At 41.9% G+C, this 15,280-nt stretch overlaps 1 protein-coding gene across 6 annotated transcripts in view; it reads right to left on the bottom strand.

The window, feature by feature from the left end:
* CEP350 (centrosomal protein 350) overlaps positions 1–15,280 on the bottom strand; it is a 142,453-nt gene that overhangs the window by 97,837 nt on the left and 29,336 nt on the right. For all 6 annotated transcript variants that reach the window (XM_061634242.1, XM_061634241.1, XM_061634240.1 and 3 more), the window contains exons 5-11: positions 11,455–11,581; positions 7,700–8,274; positions 6,683–6,796; positions 6,240–6,356; positions 5,884–6,033; positions 1,496–2,145; positions 251–372 (exon numbers count right to left, since the gene is read on the bottom strand). In XM_061634242.1, coding sequence (XP_061490226.1) covers positions 251–372; positions 1,496–2,145; positions 5,884–6,033; positions 6,240–6,356; positions 6,683–6,796; positions 7,700–8,274; positions 11,455–11,581 — 1,855 coding nt within the window. The remainder of the gene's footprint in view (positions 1–250; positions 373–1,495; positions 2,146–5,883; positions 6,034–6,239; positions 6,357–6,682; positions 6,797–7,699; positions 8,275–11,454; positions 11,582–15,280) is intronic.

Here is a 15,280-nt window from a genome sequence, read left to right as displayed (position 1 = left end):
ATGCAGAAAGAACATCATTGATTTTTCAACCTATATTTCATACAGTGGCATATTCTTATAATATGAAGTATTCCAGATATAAAATTCTAAAGTACTGAATTTTAACATTTCAGTGTCATTTGGGGGAAAAGTCTTCAAATCTCTCTGTTGTTATGGAGGTTATATTGCTAAGTCAGGACCATTAAAAAGGAGCATTAAAAGTACTTTTAAAATACTTAAAAGCAGCTTAAACACACACTTGCTCTCTTACCGAATGAGAGTATGAGGAGGTTCTGAGAGAGACATATCGCTACTAGAGGATGCACTGAGAGGACGCTCCTGCACCTTGTTCTCCTTGTCAGATTCTCCAGATGGTTGATATCCAGGTGTGGACTGGGAAGAAAAATAAAAATATTTTTAATAACATGGAAATCTGTTGTTAGAAACAATGAAGAGAAAATCTTGTTCTAAAAAATGTGACAGAGTCCCAAGTGACAAAGCCAACAACCGACATTTGTTTTGCACACATAATAAAAGCAGGCTACACAAGAATAAGAAAACACCAGCTGGTCCTTTGGCAAGAATAATTCACTTTCATATTAAAACACAAGTGGTGCCTGCAACAAAATGTTGCAGTGTGAAGTACTCCTGTTTTTAGCTAGTAGGCTGGCATCATGCCCACTTCCAGGATACTCCATTCTATTCCCCCTCGTCCATGGTTTTCTGTCTCCTCCACCCCCAATCAGTCAGCATTCTATGACCACTGGGACTGCTGAATCGTCAGTGAGGTGTTCGGGGAGTTTTCCTCAAGGTTTTTTCCCCTAAAGTTTTTCTCCTTCTGCAAACCTTAGGGTTCTCTCAGTACATCATTTGTGCGTATGCATGGTGCTCTTTTGGTTACTTATGATGGGCATTCAGAGAATCAAGTTTGCTATAAGTATATGTGATGGCTTGAATCCTATATACCGCAAAAGGAGAAAGCTCTCACAAAGGGACTTTATCATCCCCTCTCCAAAAAGCCTTCCTGGAGGATCATGGCACAAAGTGGGATGGGGCATGGGGGGCTGGTGCAAGAAACAGTGAATTGCTCCAATTGGGCAGAGACCCCCTCCATGAAGAGAACTGGATCTTGAGGTGTCACTTCAAGGTCTAAGCACTTCACAAGGACTGCCACACACAAGTTACAGGGACGGCATTAGTCTGCGCCATGATGGGCCTGAGCTTCCTGCCTTCACCAACACTCCACCCACACATGCTGCCCATTGTCTGGATTCTAGCCATGACAAATGCTGTGAGCTGTAAAAGTTGCAACCATTTTAACCCACTTCTGTCTGGGCATTTCTTTCTTCTGCCTGTGTTCCACACTGCAGGCAGAAACAAAAGTTCAGTTCCAGCGTTACCCACTACTTACTATTTTCTGCTCCAAATTCTTAAAAAATCTTTTTTCAAAAATCATGCATACAAATTTTCAAACAGCAAGAAAGAACCCATTCACTGTTGCAAACAGCTATTTTACCTGTACTTCTTTTACAGGGGGCAGTGGCTCCTCCAGCAAGGGTTGTTCCAGTAACAGTTTAGAATAAGTTTCTTGTAATTGCTTGGTGGCTAATTCAGGAGCCAATGTGCTCTTTGTCTTATTAGCAAGAGCCTCTTTCTGTTTCTTGTAAAGCTCCTGAAGTCTTTTATTTTTTTGTTCTGTTGCCTCCTTCTGTGCTTTCTTTTCTTCGTTTTGCCTCTTCTTTCTCTCCTCCTGCTGTCTAACAATATACTGGCGAACTTCATCTGAATCATAATGGCGTTTCTTAGAAGTGACTTGAGGCTCTTCAATGGCAGACAGCTTATCTGGTTTTCTTTTGGTTGGGCTGTGGCTTCTAATAAAGGCAGCAGGTGCTGAGTTTTGGTTCTGACTTTCTTCATCCCTCACTTGTTCTGTACCCTGAGACACAGAGTCCAGTTGTAGGTCATCAAGAATCCCACGGATCTCCACTGGCAAGAACTCCTTGTTTACATGGTCTTCTCCCTGTTTTCTATCCTGAAGAGCAGAGTGTTTTTTCTTCAGACTATTCTCCATTCTTACTTTACTCTGTGATTTTTCAGGACTTTTTGATTGGGGTTTTACGGTCACATCCAACTTGAAATGAGCTTCTGTCCTACTAACACGGGTTGCTGGGATGGTGAGACAAAAGTAGTGTTAGATATATTCCACCTGTGGATTTCATGGCTTGTTATGGAAGGAGGGTCTGTGAATGATGGTATTTGTTTAAACATGAAAATATGAGAAGTGAGGAAAGCACAATTTTTATTTTACCTCTCACTCTACAGATTTTTTTAAGTGTCAAAAATCTATCCACTTGAATGCTTTAGAAAGGCAAAAACAATTAAAGACATTCAGGCAAGCACTACAGAGGAACCAACTGCAAAACTCTGAAGACATGAAACGCTTTGGGGATGGCAGATAGAAATAGTGGTCCATAAGGCTGCTGTGTTCCATGTTTTCTCAGATTTTCGCTTGAAATGTCAGTGATGGAACACTGCATGAAGATGATTTCTTACAACATGCATACAACACACACACATACACACAGAGTTTCTATTAAGAAACTATAATCTGGTAGCTTGGTCCTATTGGTATCTATACACAGGATCTCAAGACATTTTGGATACACATGTTGGGTCCTAGTTCTGATAGGGAAATCAGAAGCTGCTCTTCTGTGGTCCAGCAGTGTAGACGGTAAGAATGACCCCTTATTTTTTCCCTTTCATTTGGTCATCTTTTCCCCAATTGCTCTGCTGTCACAGTGCTTGCAGGGTTCGTTAGGCTCCTGTTTGCACCTCTGGCCAATTTCTCCACTACCACAGGAGCTAATGGGCCACCCATTGCCATTAGAACATTGCGTTAGAACTCAAAATGGCAGCTATCTCTGGGTATGCCACAGCTGCTTGTGTTTTTAATTGTCTTTTTTCTTTTCTGAGCGGACTACAGGCGCTACCACGCCACTTGCTCCTGCTAATTTCTCCATGGTTTTAGATTGTTTTAAAAGATTTTTTAGTGCTCTGGATTACTTTTAGATTGATCCTTAGACATTTTGCCAATGGCAACAATCAGTCCTTTAAAAAAAAAAATTATACCTCAGGAACCAAGTGCTTGATTACTCTGTTGAATCAACCCAGAAGTTCATTAAATTGAAATGGAATTTAGCCTCCCCAGCTAATTAACTAGTTAATTTAGAGAATCAAATACTTAGGCAAATTAATTTGTCATAACGACCAATTGATCAAGGGTTGCAATGGATGCTCAACAGCCCCCCTCCCTCCCTCCCTCTCAAGGGAGGCTTGCTGTTGCCACCAATCAGTGCAGCCGATTCAAACAGAAGGCCGAGGTTGAAGTCAACACCTATCAGTTGACGGGCTGATTTCAGTCCTGCTGTGATCGGAACTCAGCAGCACAGCTGACCCCTGCAGAAAGCAGAGTTTGAAGTCAACAGTGATCAGCTGATTGGTGGTAACTTCAAGCCCTGCTTGGGAGGCTTAAATTCTCCTTTGTAGATGGATCATATGACATCATCATTTTCAAATGTTTTAAGTATGTTTTTAATTGTATTTTTTAATCACAGAAGTGCTTGCCCCTTGCACTCTTTTCAGAGGAAGGGTGTGATACTAATTCAATAAACAGTGATGTCAGGTAATAAACAAGTGGGTGAGCTTTGCCCACCTGTCAAAATGGTTTGCTGAGGATGGGAGAACCCAGGATCTGCTGAATGGATCCAGTTCCCCAGCTCTGCTATATGGGTTCCACAACAATGGTGATGGGCAAAAAAATATTAAAGATCACTATGCACCTTAAAGCGACTCCCACATAGATTTTGGCATTTCTAAAGTAAAATGGCCTGAACCAAACATTGTGAGGTACTCATGTGATAAAAGACTCCAGCTGTGGCAGCTTAATAAAGGCAAACCTGAAGACTTAATTATTCTGCAAAAATGAATGGAACCTGGATCAGCCTACAGAAATGTTGACGGTTCTTGTGGGGTAAGACACTGACAATGAAATGCCTAGAAGAAAGGGATTAAAGACTGAGACCATATACAACAGCAACCCAATATTACTGAGGAGCTCAAGCCACAGCCAAGAAAGAAGCTGAAAATTAAATGAATTCTTATGTAAGAGTGTTGTTAGTTTTATGTCTTTGAGTCCCTTGGTGGGAAAAAAACAAGGCTGTTTAACTGTAGTGCCTCGTGGCCACAGGCCCTTTCACTTACTAAAATTAACTAAACTTAAAGCCAGCTGGGTCCCAATTACGCGGTTCTGTTGCAATTACAGTCACACATGATGTGTTGCACTCAGGCTATCTTACCCCGTCCCGTACTGGATGGAGAACTTACAAAACTGTCAGTAGTGTAATGTTCAATTAGCCAGCAGCCTGATTAAAGTTGATGTGGTATTACTTTCTTAGTTTCTCTACTACTAGATTAGTACTGTAAGATACGTCTAGGGAGTTCGTCTGCCCCAGCTGCCCTAAAGTTCTACAACAAGGCAGGATGAATAAATAGTGACAGTGACAACAAAGGTGTCAGCTAGGATGGAAAACAAGTAATTGTCACAAGTCTGTCAGTTGAACAAACACCCCAAACCAGTACAGATTCCCAATGTAATGGTTGAGTTAAAAGATACACTGCTATCACCAAAGCCTCTCTCTGTTCAGGAGACCATGGAAAGCTCCTCAGACTATAGACTTGGGATGGGGAAACCTGTGATCTTCCATAGATGCAGCTGGACTACAATTCCCACCATCCCTTCCACTGGCTATGCTGTCTAAGGCTAATGGGAGTTGTAGTTCAACAACATCTGGAGGGCCGTCAGTTCCCTACCCTGCTATATACAACTCAAATGTGCGCTACTCTTGTCTTTCCAGTTGATAATCCTTAGGTCAGATGCATAATACCCTTTTTAGAGCACAAGATGTCCAAATCAAATAGATAGCAATCTTTATGAAAATGTACATGCAAAATTCTCAAGCAAACGACAAAAACACTTTTGAAACTATCGTACAATAGAACAAGAAAAGAAAGACAAGTGTTCTTAGCAGAGTTTAAATTTAGATTCATAGCTTGTCCCATGCTGAAGGGTTGAGACATATAACAAGGCAATCCTGCTCAACAAGAAAAATAGAATAACATTTTACCACTTAGTTAAATAAAATCTCCCCACCCTGGTCAAACCCTGCGCTGTCAGAGAAGACGATCAGAGTACCTGAATACAGGTTAATATGTCAGCATCCCATTCCCAGTCGGGAACTCTGGAATACAGGCAATCTCAGCAGGGCACGGATAAGTGGTTACTGTCACCACCCTAATATTGGCAGGACTTTGGCAGGGGCTGCACTTGGGAATGTCTGAGCAGAACCAATTCTAGAAGGGTGCCAAAATTAAAAATGTACCAAACGCGAGCCCCTCTTGTTTAGGAGCAATCAGGAGCACACTGTAAGGTGCCTGATTGTTCCTTTGTAGCTGCATTGTTATCTGCCCCACACCTGATGTTGCATATGACGGTTTGGGGGAAACTGCTCCATGAGCCTAATTAGGACCCCTGCCAGGCCTAATCTGCCCACAGGCTGGAAGTTCCCCACCAAAAAGGTATATGAAAACAGATCTTCCTGTCAGCCGTATAAAGAAACACAATGCAGCATTATCTGAAGGCTGATTACTTGAAATTAAATCCCACCAAGTTCTGTGGGACTGGGACACAGAAAAACTTCAACAAAATTTTTAAAAACTAACAAAGAAGACCAGGCAAGTACATAAACTGCTTTTTACAGCATAAACAGACTATCTGCAGTCACCTGAGAAGCACACTATACAACATTAAAGTTTTTTTAAAAACCATGCTGTACAAAGTCAGCTTACCAGATTTAGTGGATTTATCTCTCCCAGTTCTGTCACAGGATACTGGTTGTTTATCCTGTTCCTCTACTACTTTGGGTGCTGGACCTAGTAGCTTCATTATCAGTCTTTGTCCTTCCCGCCAGGATGATGTAGTTATTGCATTGGTGCCGCCTAAAATAAAGAACCAAAGACATACAGATTAATTTTCCAGTGCTTCATTAGGAAGGTAAATTGCAAGACAGAACAAGGATTGTATAAAGAGAAGGGATAACACCCGTGGTGGAGTGGTGCCTGGATCAAAGGAAGGAAAGATGTAAACTGAACAGTGTTGAAAGAGTACAAGCCAAAGTTTGTTTGAAAGCTACACTTGAATTGACCTGGTTTGGAATCAGGACTTGAAAGCTGTGTCACTTTCTGGATTTTGCGTACTGGTCTGATCGCTTTTTTCTCCTTCTTTTTTTCATCAGGTGTCTCTTTCACTGCCAAATCCTCTTCTGAAAAACAGTGTGCAAGAACAATTAGCACAGCTAGAAGAATACATGAAGCCATGTATGAGAACAGTAGCAATTTGCCTTCCTAGCTAAGACTAAATCTCAGACCTATCAGAATTTTAATACACAACATAATGCTTTCACGTTAGACTTCATAGGTGTGAGAATTCAAGTGTGTTGTCAATTTTAATTGAATTTTTTAAAAAAATCTAAGATGTCTGGGAAGTAGGGCTATAAGGTGTTAATTTATAGGTTAGTTGTGTGTATTAAATGTGTAGCAGTTCTTTGCTTTGCACGTGAATATTCATAAAATTGGGTTTAATACTTACCTGCTAATTGGAGTTCTAAGTCATGACATAACTCTCTACTGAGACTGAGAAATTCCTCTTCATGCCACACCTTTCCATCAGGAGTACGAATCTTGGCTTCTGATGGATTGAACCCTAACAAAGTAAAGTACCCATATTTAGCTGACTTTGCCTTAAAACAATCTGTTAACTTAAAGGCAATCAATGCATTATGTGGTGAAAATTAATGTGTTTTAAGCATCTGATACATGATGTGTGTGATGTGTACTGCCTTCAAGTCAATTCCGACTTATGGCAACCCTATGAATAGGGTTTTCATGAGGCTGAGAGGCAGTGACTGGCCCAAGGTCACCCAGTGAGCTTCATGGCTATGTGGGGATTCGAACCCTGGTCTCCCAGGTTGTAGTCCAACACCTTAACCACTACACCACACTGGCTCTCATCTGATACATACACTACCAAAAATAAAGAAACCCCGATTTCAAATTTATGCTACATAAAAACAGGTGAAATGATAAATTTATGTGTAGAATTATGAGGTATCAGATAAGAGACATGACAGCAAAAAAGAATTGCAAGGGGGGGAAGTTCTGCATAAACTTCTGCATAACTTATATACATTATTGACTCATGCCTACAGAACTATGAAAATGCAAACACTACTGTGTGATTGCTGTACATGTGCAATCAGTAATTTCACGTAAGTTGTATCAGAAAACTGTGCTATCAAAATAGTTTCCAGCTATGATAGTTAAAACAATGTCAAATAATCTAAAATAACTAAAAGCAAATAACCTCTACAGAGAGCCTGGCACAATCCAAGGCTTGTGAATTTGACTCATGGACAATGCATCCGAAGAAAAAATCACCTTCATGGATGGAAATTGCAAGTAAAGTTTGGAAGGTGGGAAATCATAATCCTTTGTTTTTAATATGTTTCTTTCTTAGGTAGGGTGTTACAATAGAAACCACAATCTTTGCTTCACAAGCCAAATAAATTCTCTCTCCTCACACAGATTCAATTCAGAAACTATGTACCTTTATATGAGGGAGCAGGAGGTGCAGTTGTTACTTTTCTGACTTTTGGAGTCACTATATTCTCAGCAGCTACAGCAGGTATCAGGTCATCACCATATTCCAGATTATTCCCTCTGCCACTCAATTCTTCTGGAAGCTCCCACTGCTTTCTAATTCGTTCCTTCAGTTTTTCCAGTTTGACATCATGCTGATGCTGCTTTAAAATATCTAGTCTGTGGGCACTGAAGGTACTGGCAGAAGAAGCTGAAGATTCCACCAACTGCAGTTCTTTGAGTTCATCATCCTGGGTTGTGGTACTCTGAGAAGTTTTAGATTCCTCAGTCTTTTCCTCCTCTGATACAGCTTTAAAGAAAATCTGTGAACTTTGTAAGGCATCAATTGCTGGTCGGTCATTCAAATATCGAACTACAGTTTCATCTGCAGAAGATGGGCTTTTGAAATCTCTGCTGTGAAAATCTGGTTCACCTTTTTCATATGTTATACGATTCATTTTTTCTGACTTATTTCCTGCTTCTTTATGCTTTAAACATCTAAGTTGGCAAGAGGTTTTATATGACGGGGACCATGGAGCATCCCTAAACATGAAAAATAAAGGTGAGAAGTAATAAACCACTTTAATCATCATACAGTATATACGAAACAAAAGATATAATAGACTTTTTTCATGGAAAACTGCTATCCCTGTGCAAGTATCCGATTGCCAAATGATTCTTATTATTGTTGAATTTCTTATGAGACTTCATCTTGAAATTAAACTACAGAATGCGTGAGAGTTCAAGTTCTTCTTCATAATAAAATGCCTTTAAAAATATTTCCCTTTTAGAGGAAACACACTAAGGTCCTGAAAGCAACTGCAAGGAGAAGGGAGATAAATGGGAACCCTCCTTTTGACATTCATGTTTACATGGGAAGAGTGCCACTGCCGTCTAGTGAGCGATATGAGTGACAAGTCCTTCCTTACTCTGAAACTATAAAGGTGGGCAGGGATTATCAGCAGCTGTGCAGCAATCCCTGCCTTCTCCCCAATTCCAAAGTTGGGAGGAAGGCTGGGGGTGGTTTGGCAGCTGCCAGAGCATCTTAGTCATGTAGGGCCAAACTAGCATGGCCACTGCTTTTCCTGCACAAAAGAGTGGCAGGGACTGCCTTGACTGCTGCAACTGAAGCTGGTATACTCTCTGCCTCTTTTTCCTGCAAGAAGGCTAAGTGAGCTGGTTGGGCTCCAAGCCTCTCTATCAAGCATCAGCTGAAACCAGAATGTTCCCTGTCTGCCTTTGCTACAGGAAAGATGTCAGCAGCTTTCTTGGCTGCAGGTGCTTGCCTCCATTTTTTGCTTACCTGTGGCGAGTATAAAAACTGTTGATCCGTGCCCTCCTGATGCAGAGTATCACAAGACTGCTGATCTCTGGGGCTAGATGAATACTTTTCCCATTTACCTAGTCCTGAAGCTCAGCAATCTAGCATGGTAATACAACTGCACACTGAACATGAGCAGTACAGTGGAGTATATTTATCTCTTCCTCCCCATAGTGCATGGGAGACTGGCAGTGGGAACTGGAGTTAGCAAATGTACATCTCACACTGTGCATTTGAAAACCCTAACTTTACTCCTCTTTCCAGGATACTTTAAGCTTTTGGAGTTCTGCCCCTTCACAGCTCAGAGTTCTTCAAGAGATGACTAAAATCAGAGGCGGTGGTTTTCCTTCAATCAATTCTCTCAGCTTTGAAATGCTGAGAGTTCTCAAAACTTCTGTTGCATCCCTAACACAAGGGAGGAAATTAGGCAGAGCAGTGGTTCCCAACCTTTTTGGTATGGCAATTCACAAATCCAAATTTACTTGGTATGGTGAGCCATCAATTTATTGTCACATGAATTTTTGACCGTAGGTCTTTGGCAGCTGTTGGTTTCATGAATTTGTTTTGTTCGTTTCATGCATTTTAATTGAAAGTTAACCTATTTATAACCATTACTTGAGGCATCCCAGAAAAGATTTAATGAACACCCTTATTGATGTGGACTTTGTTATTCACAGATCTTTTAATGGGGATTGAAGAACACCAGTCAACTGACTACAGGATATTGCTTCATAAACTACAAAAATTTATTCTGAAGAGATACTCTTCTGCAAAAGCAGTGTTGGATATAACGAATTATGAATATTTTTAATGATAAAGTCAATTTTGGGAAGTAGCAGTGGGATAGCTGAACTTACATTTTGCCAATGAATAGGTCAACACAGGTTTGATGCTTGTCAGACAGTCTCAGATCATTACTGATATATAGTCTGCTACTGTATTTCATCCTCACAGCAGTTATTGTTGGGAAATAATAGTTCTACCAAATGGCTGCAGCACAGAGATAGCTTCATCAGCAAGCTCAGGATACGTAGTGTGACAGCATGAAGGCAAAATTCTGATAGTCTCACTTCCAAAAATTTGTCTTTGAGGGCCCTATCACACACATTGAGTTTTCATTTGCACAAAGATAACTTTGTTACATCAGAGTGACATCACTCAAACTTCCCTGTTTCTTCAGCAGCAAAGTAGTGAACAAAAAGTAAGCAAGCTTCAGATCACCCTGATAGGTTGCCACAAGGTGCTCCCAGGGGGAGTTGTTTTGTGTGACTACTACAGATCGCCTCTGATGTACGGGGGCTACCTTCAGTGCCTGTGCAAAGGCGAGCTGTATTAGTTACTCGGAACAACCTCCTGCAGGAGCACCTCACGGCAAACCGTCACTGCATCTGCCGCCAGCCGCCAGAGAGTGGTTCCCAAGTGCTAAAATGAAATGCAAGACTCAAGACTTTCCAAATTTTCAGTTACAAGTGTCAATACAGCATTATAATATGTCAGCAAAATGAAGTCATAAGAGGTATTCATCATACTAGTTAAGGAGCAAAAGCAATAATTATTTGGATGTTCTTATAAAAACCGTGACCCACTAGCATAGGCTTCATGATTCACTTGTGGGTCATGACCCACAGGTCTGGAAACAATGAGGTAGAGGAATGTGCAATGCCCCTGTAAATGTATTCTCTTTTCCAATTTACAAATACTTTTGGCAAACCTGAGAAAATGTGCAGCATATGCAGAACGCCCTACTTTGTCCATGAGTGACTCTATTTTCTGTGTCCAGCTGAAAAGCACTAGACCATTCAACTTTTCTATGAGAAGGAAAGACAAGCAGAAACCTACAACAAAATGTTGTGTGTCTCCAGTCCCTAACAGGAGCGTTCCTGTTCAGCATTCCAGGTTGGAACAGGAGCCTTGTAGTTGTGCTAACTAAGCCTAGCTATATATGGAACCTCCAGGTTAAGAAATCACATGCTGATACCAATTGCTGGGGAGCAACAGCAGGAGAGAGAGGCCTCTGGAAAGCTCATGAGCAGGGCTGGCAGAGGATTCTCCCCCTCTTCAATTTTCTCCTTGAAAATCTCCTGCTATGCTACATAATACTAAAGAGCTCCAGACTGGAGCTGGCTACCAGCTCTAAATCTGAGCACTTTATCTGAGCATGAACGGAGTGTTGAACTGTATGGCATACATCTTCTCTCCTCCCCACTAATGCTCACCTCCAACATACAACAGAGTTAGTAGGCCAGTTCCCCTCTTCCTCCTTCATTCCCCCACCTCCTTGTGCAACTGACATCTGAAAGGTAGGAATCCAGTTAATAAATAAATATTAGCTCCTTAAAAATAGCCATGCTTACAGTTTGATTCCAATAGTCAGTAAAACATTCCTTTTCTTTCATACTAACCTGAAAGAGGCCACAAGGGGTTCACGAAATTCAACACGTTCTCTCTTTTCAACGTTGCTATCCAAAGTGGTAGCACGAAGAGGGCAGCGGGGGGACCTCTCCTTCTTTTGGCTGGCAGACCTGCAGGCTGAAAGAGAAACCGAGGAATCCTACATGGATCTCTGGGGGATCAATTAACACTTCAGTGCAATACATTAAATAATTCTTCAGTGTCTCTTAAAAGCAGTTGCAAGCTTTCAGAAACAAGAGCTTAGCCATCGGAGCAAAGTAACACACTGATTTTTGAAGTTTGTAAAACATATTAAAAGCATAAAGAAAAATATATCTACTTCAAACAAGTAACTTTGTAATGCTGTTGTAACTTGGAGGTCCCTGTCTACAGCCATCTGACTCAACTATCAGTATCAAATAGTTCTAGATAGGCAAATGTCAAAACGGGTAAGCTATAACTAAGCGTTCTATCACAACAATGCAGAAGCCATTGCCAAGGTGTTCTGTCATCTCAGCATACCATTACCAAGTCTACACACATGCTGATCGTTTCACCCTGGTGACATGATATTTCAAGACTGTGGGCCCAGAGGTGCAGCACACCACAGGGAAATTGGACTACACTTTAATGATCAAGTGGCAGTTAAATAGATCAGCAAGTCCCAACTTGAGCAAACCAAAAGTTTGTTTAGTGTTACAAAATGGTGACAGAAAGTAAAATCATTGTGTAGATCAAACTGCCATAACGTTTACAAAAAGTAAAATGGTTAGTAAAAGCAAAACTGACACACATCATCCTGTCTGGACCAAGAGTTTATACTTGCTTTGACAGAGATAGACAGATGCAGAGAATCTTACTATTGCCATAGTATCAGAGGTAGCTAATTTTTTTCAGCTTAAGGGTCAAATTCAAAGCTGGTCAACATCTCAAGGGTATGCCAGCAGAGAGACTGTGGCCAAATGGCCACTAAATGCATACTCACACATGGGCACTACACTGAGACATACAGACCACTCTCTCTCATGCACACACACATACACACACACAAACATACCCAATGGGGAGGAAGAAGGAGCTAGCAGTACAAGTCAAATGGCTCTGCTGACCTGATCTGGCCCATGGACTGTTGGGTTCACCACTCCTGCCATTTAAAAAACTGAGAGGGACATGAAGAATCCAGTAGGATACGAAGAAGGCCTAGATGCAGGGGGGGCTCAAATAAAAGGGTTAAAGTGCCATTAACTCTTCCAAGAAGAGAAGGAGTAGGATCAGATTTCTCAAGTTGCACAGTTACGGAGGAGTTCAGGGCCAGGGCCAGGGCCAGGGTCACAGTTGTAGGCCAACATTACTGAAGCAACTGAGCACTTGTATACAACTTATGCGAAACTTAAGAATTTCTTTATCTATGATGCAGAGACTGAAAATAGGCAAGTCTCCATAGGCTGCCATGAACCCCACAGAATGTGGTAATTGACTGCATGCCCTGGGTTCCTTACAATCCTCACAAAAGTGGGTGAAACACAGACTGACCAAACCAAAAAAACAAAACCCACACACATACACAGGGGAGACAAAAAACAGAATAGAGAAAGCAGGGAAGGGAGCTAGTTAGGATTGGAGTAACCTGTCCTGGAAGGTCCCATGAAAGGTGGTCAGCAAGAATGAGCAAGTTGAATTTAATAACTAAGAATTTAAAAGATTTTGCTTTAGGGCAGTGGGTGGGTGGGAGTGCCCAAGACAGGGCTGGGGACTGTCATGAAATTGTAAATTTCTGTGCATTTGTTAACCTGGTTTGTGTATCATGGCTCAGTTACAAGGGACTATGGGAGTTACATCTTCCTCTGTGAGAGGAAAATTTTAAGTTTCGTTTCCAGCTGCAAGCAGTTGGGGAGGCCTAACAGAAACACCTGTTTATCTCTGCTAATCTGCTGGGAGCCTGGTACTCAAGGCCATGCGGGCCTGAGCAGGTTGAGATCAGCGATGGGAGGGGGGCCTGCAAGGCGCGAAAAAGTTAAGAAGCTTCGGGAAGAGGATTACATCAGAAAGCCCCTGATTGGTTAATTCATCCTGGACCGTTAGGGTTCTTTTTCCTTAAGTATAGGGTCTGAGCCCCATAGCCTTTGTTCCCCTGGACGTTCCCTTGAATGTTCCCCTGGGATTCCATCTTGATGGGTGGTTACCTAGGGGGGGTTCCACTGCTTCTTACCTGATGCTATTCTCTCTGAGGAGAGATGAGACTTACATCAACTACCTCTTAAGTAAATAGACAGGATAGATAGTTTGTAATTTTCCGTTGTGTGTTGAACTCTCTTATGTTATACCTGAACCCCTGGTTGGGTGTGTGATTTTGAGGAATTGTATTGCTGCTATATATTAATGTGCACTTAATATTTTTAATAAAGCTATTTCTTATTAACTTGGTGTGTTCATTGAGGGGGAAGTTGGTTCTGAATCCAGCACCTTGGCCATTTGACCACAAACTACCAAGCAGTTAAGCAGAAGTGTATTTTCGTTTAACCAGAGGTTTCTGGACAAGGAGTGTCTGTTTGGCTCTTGTCTATTTGAGCCTTGGTTTACCTAATTTCTGGGCTCTGAGTTCCCCTAGCTCAGAGTTGAACCAGTGAAGGGGTGGTGGCAGCCTATCTTCTACCTTGCAGGGTTGGTGTTGGTTTGCACAGCCTTGGCAAGGGGAATTTGGTGATCGGGTTCCAGATCAATTGCCCAAAGGGTGGGAATTGGGTCTGAAGCATGTAAATCGTGGCTCTTGGGGGCTAGATTTCATGACAGGGACAGTTTGGTCAGGGATGATGGAAATTTTAATTGAGCAACATGTGGAGGGTCACAGGTTCCCCACCAAAAATAAAACGTGGGTATGTTAACATGGCTTAGGGAGCAAATGAGCAGGCTGTGCACACAACTGAATAGGAATCCTAAGTCCAGATTGTACTTGACCTGGAGTGCTGAGTGCAAACGGCAGGGTGCAAAACAATTCCTGGAACCAAGCTGAGCAGGAGCATCCTGACTTTAAGAGATGCAAATAACTGTTAATTAGTTTACTGGTAGGATCAGTGCTCATTAGAAGATACTTTCGTTCTTGCCAGGGTTAACAGGTGCCCAAACAGAGGCATATGCTTGTGGTAGCTGTTTGTAAATGAGTTAGGTGCAGAATAATGTGTTAGCATACATCCGGAGCTCTTGCTCCTCCCAGTCACTGCGGGTCAGCCAATGAGTCCTGTTAATGAGGGTATCTGATATACTCCAAAGTTACTGAAGCAACATATGAATATAACTGATGCAAAACTGATGCTTCCTCTGTGGTGTCTGCCAATGCCTAATCCTTTACACAGACACCTGCACTGCAAAGGTAAAGGAGCCAAGGAGCTTTGCTCCATATGTGAACGTGCCGGGCAGGAGCCTGGGCCAGCAAAACAGAGGAAACAAACCATGCTGTGAACCCTTGTAATATAGGAGATAAACTTGTCCTCATTGTTTATGACAGGGCTAGGGAACCTGTGGCCCTCCAGATATTGTTGGACCCTGAGGAGAAATGCAGTATATGCCTGTTTGTGTTTGGTACAAAAAATATTCTGTGACCTCTGTGACTGTCAAAGTTTGAGGCCTTGTACTGTTACAGTGTTGCAAGCCTAGTTAGCGGTACTGACAGGTGACAAGTTCTGAGAGGAGAGCGAAGCAGCTGCTTTGAGAATTTATTAGGCAAGGCATGGATCAGGTAAATTCATTCCGACTGATCTGGGTGCCAGCAGACTCTGGTTGGCCGAAGGTTCCAGTCAGCTGAGGAGTTAACAGTTATTAAGGAAGAGACAGTCGGAGTTG

This window comes from Rhineura floridana, chromosome 6 (assembly GCF_030035675.1).
Source record: "Rhineura floridana isolate rRhiFlo1 chromosome 6, rRhiFlo1.hap2, whole genome shotgun sequence".
Classification (NCBI taxonomy): domain Eukaryota; kingdom Metazoa; phylum Chordata; class Lepidosauria; order Squamata; family Rhineuridae; genus Rhineura; species Rhineura floridana.
This window is presented reverse-complemented; position numbering and strand designations above follow the sequence as displayed.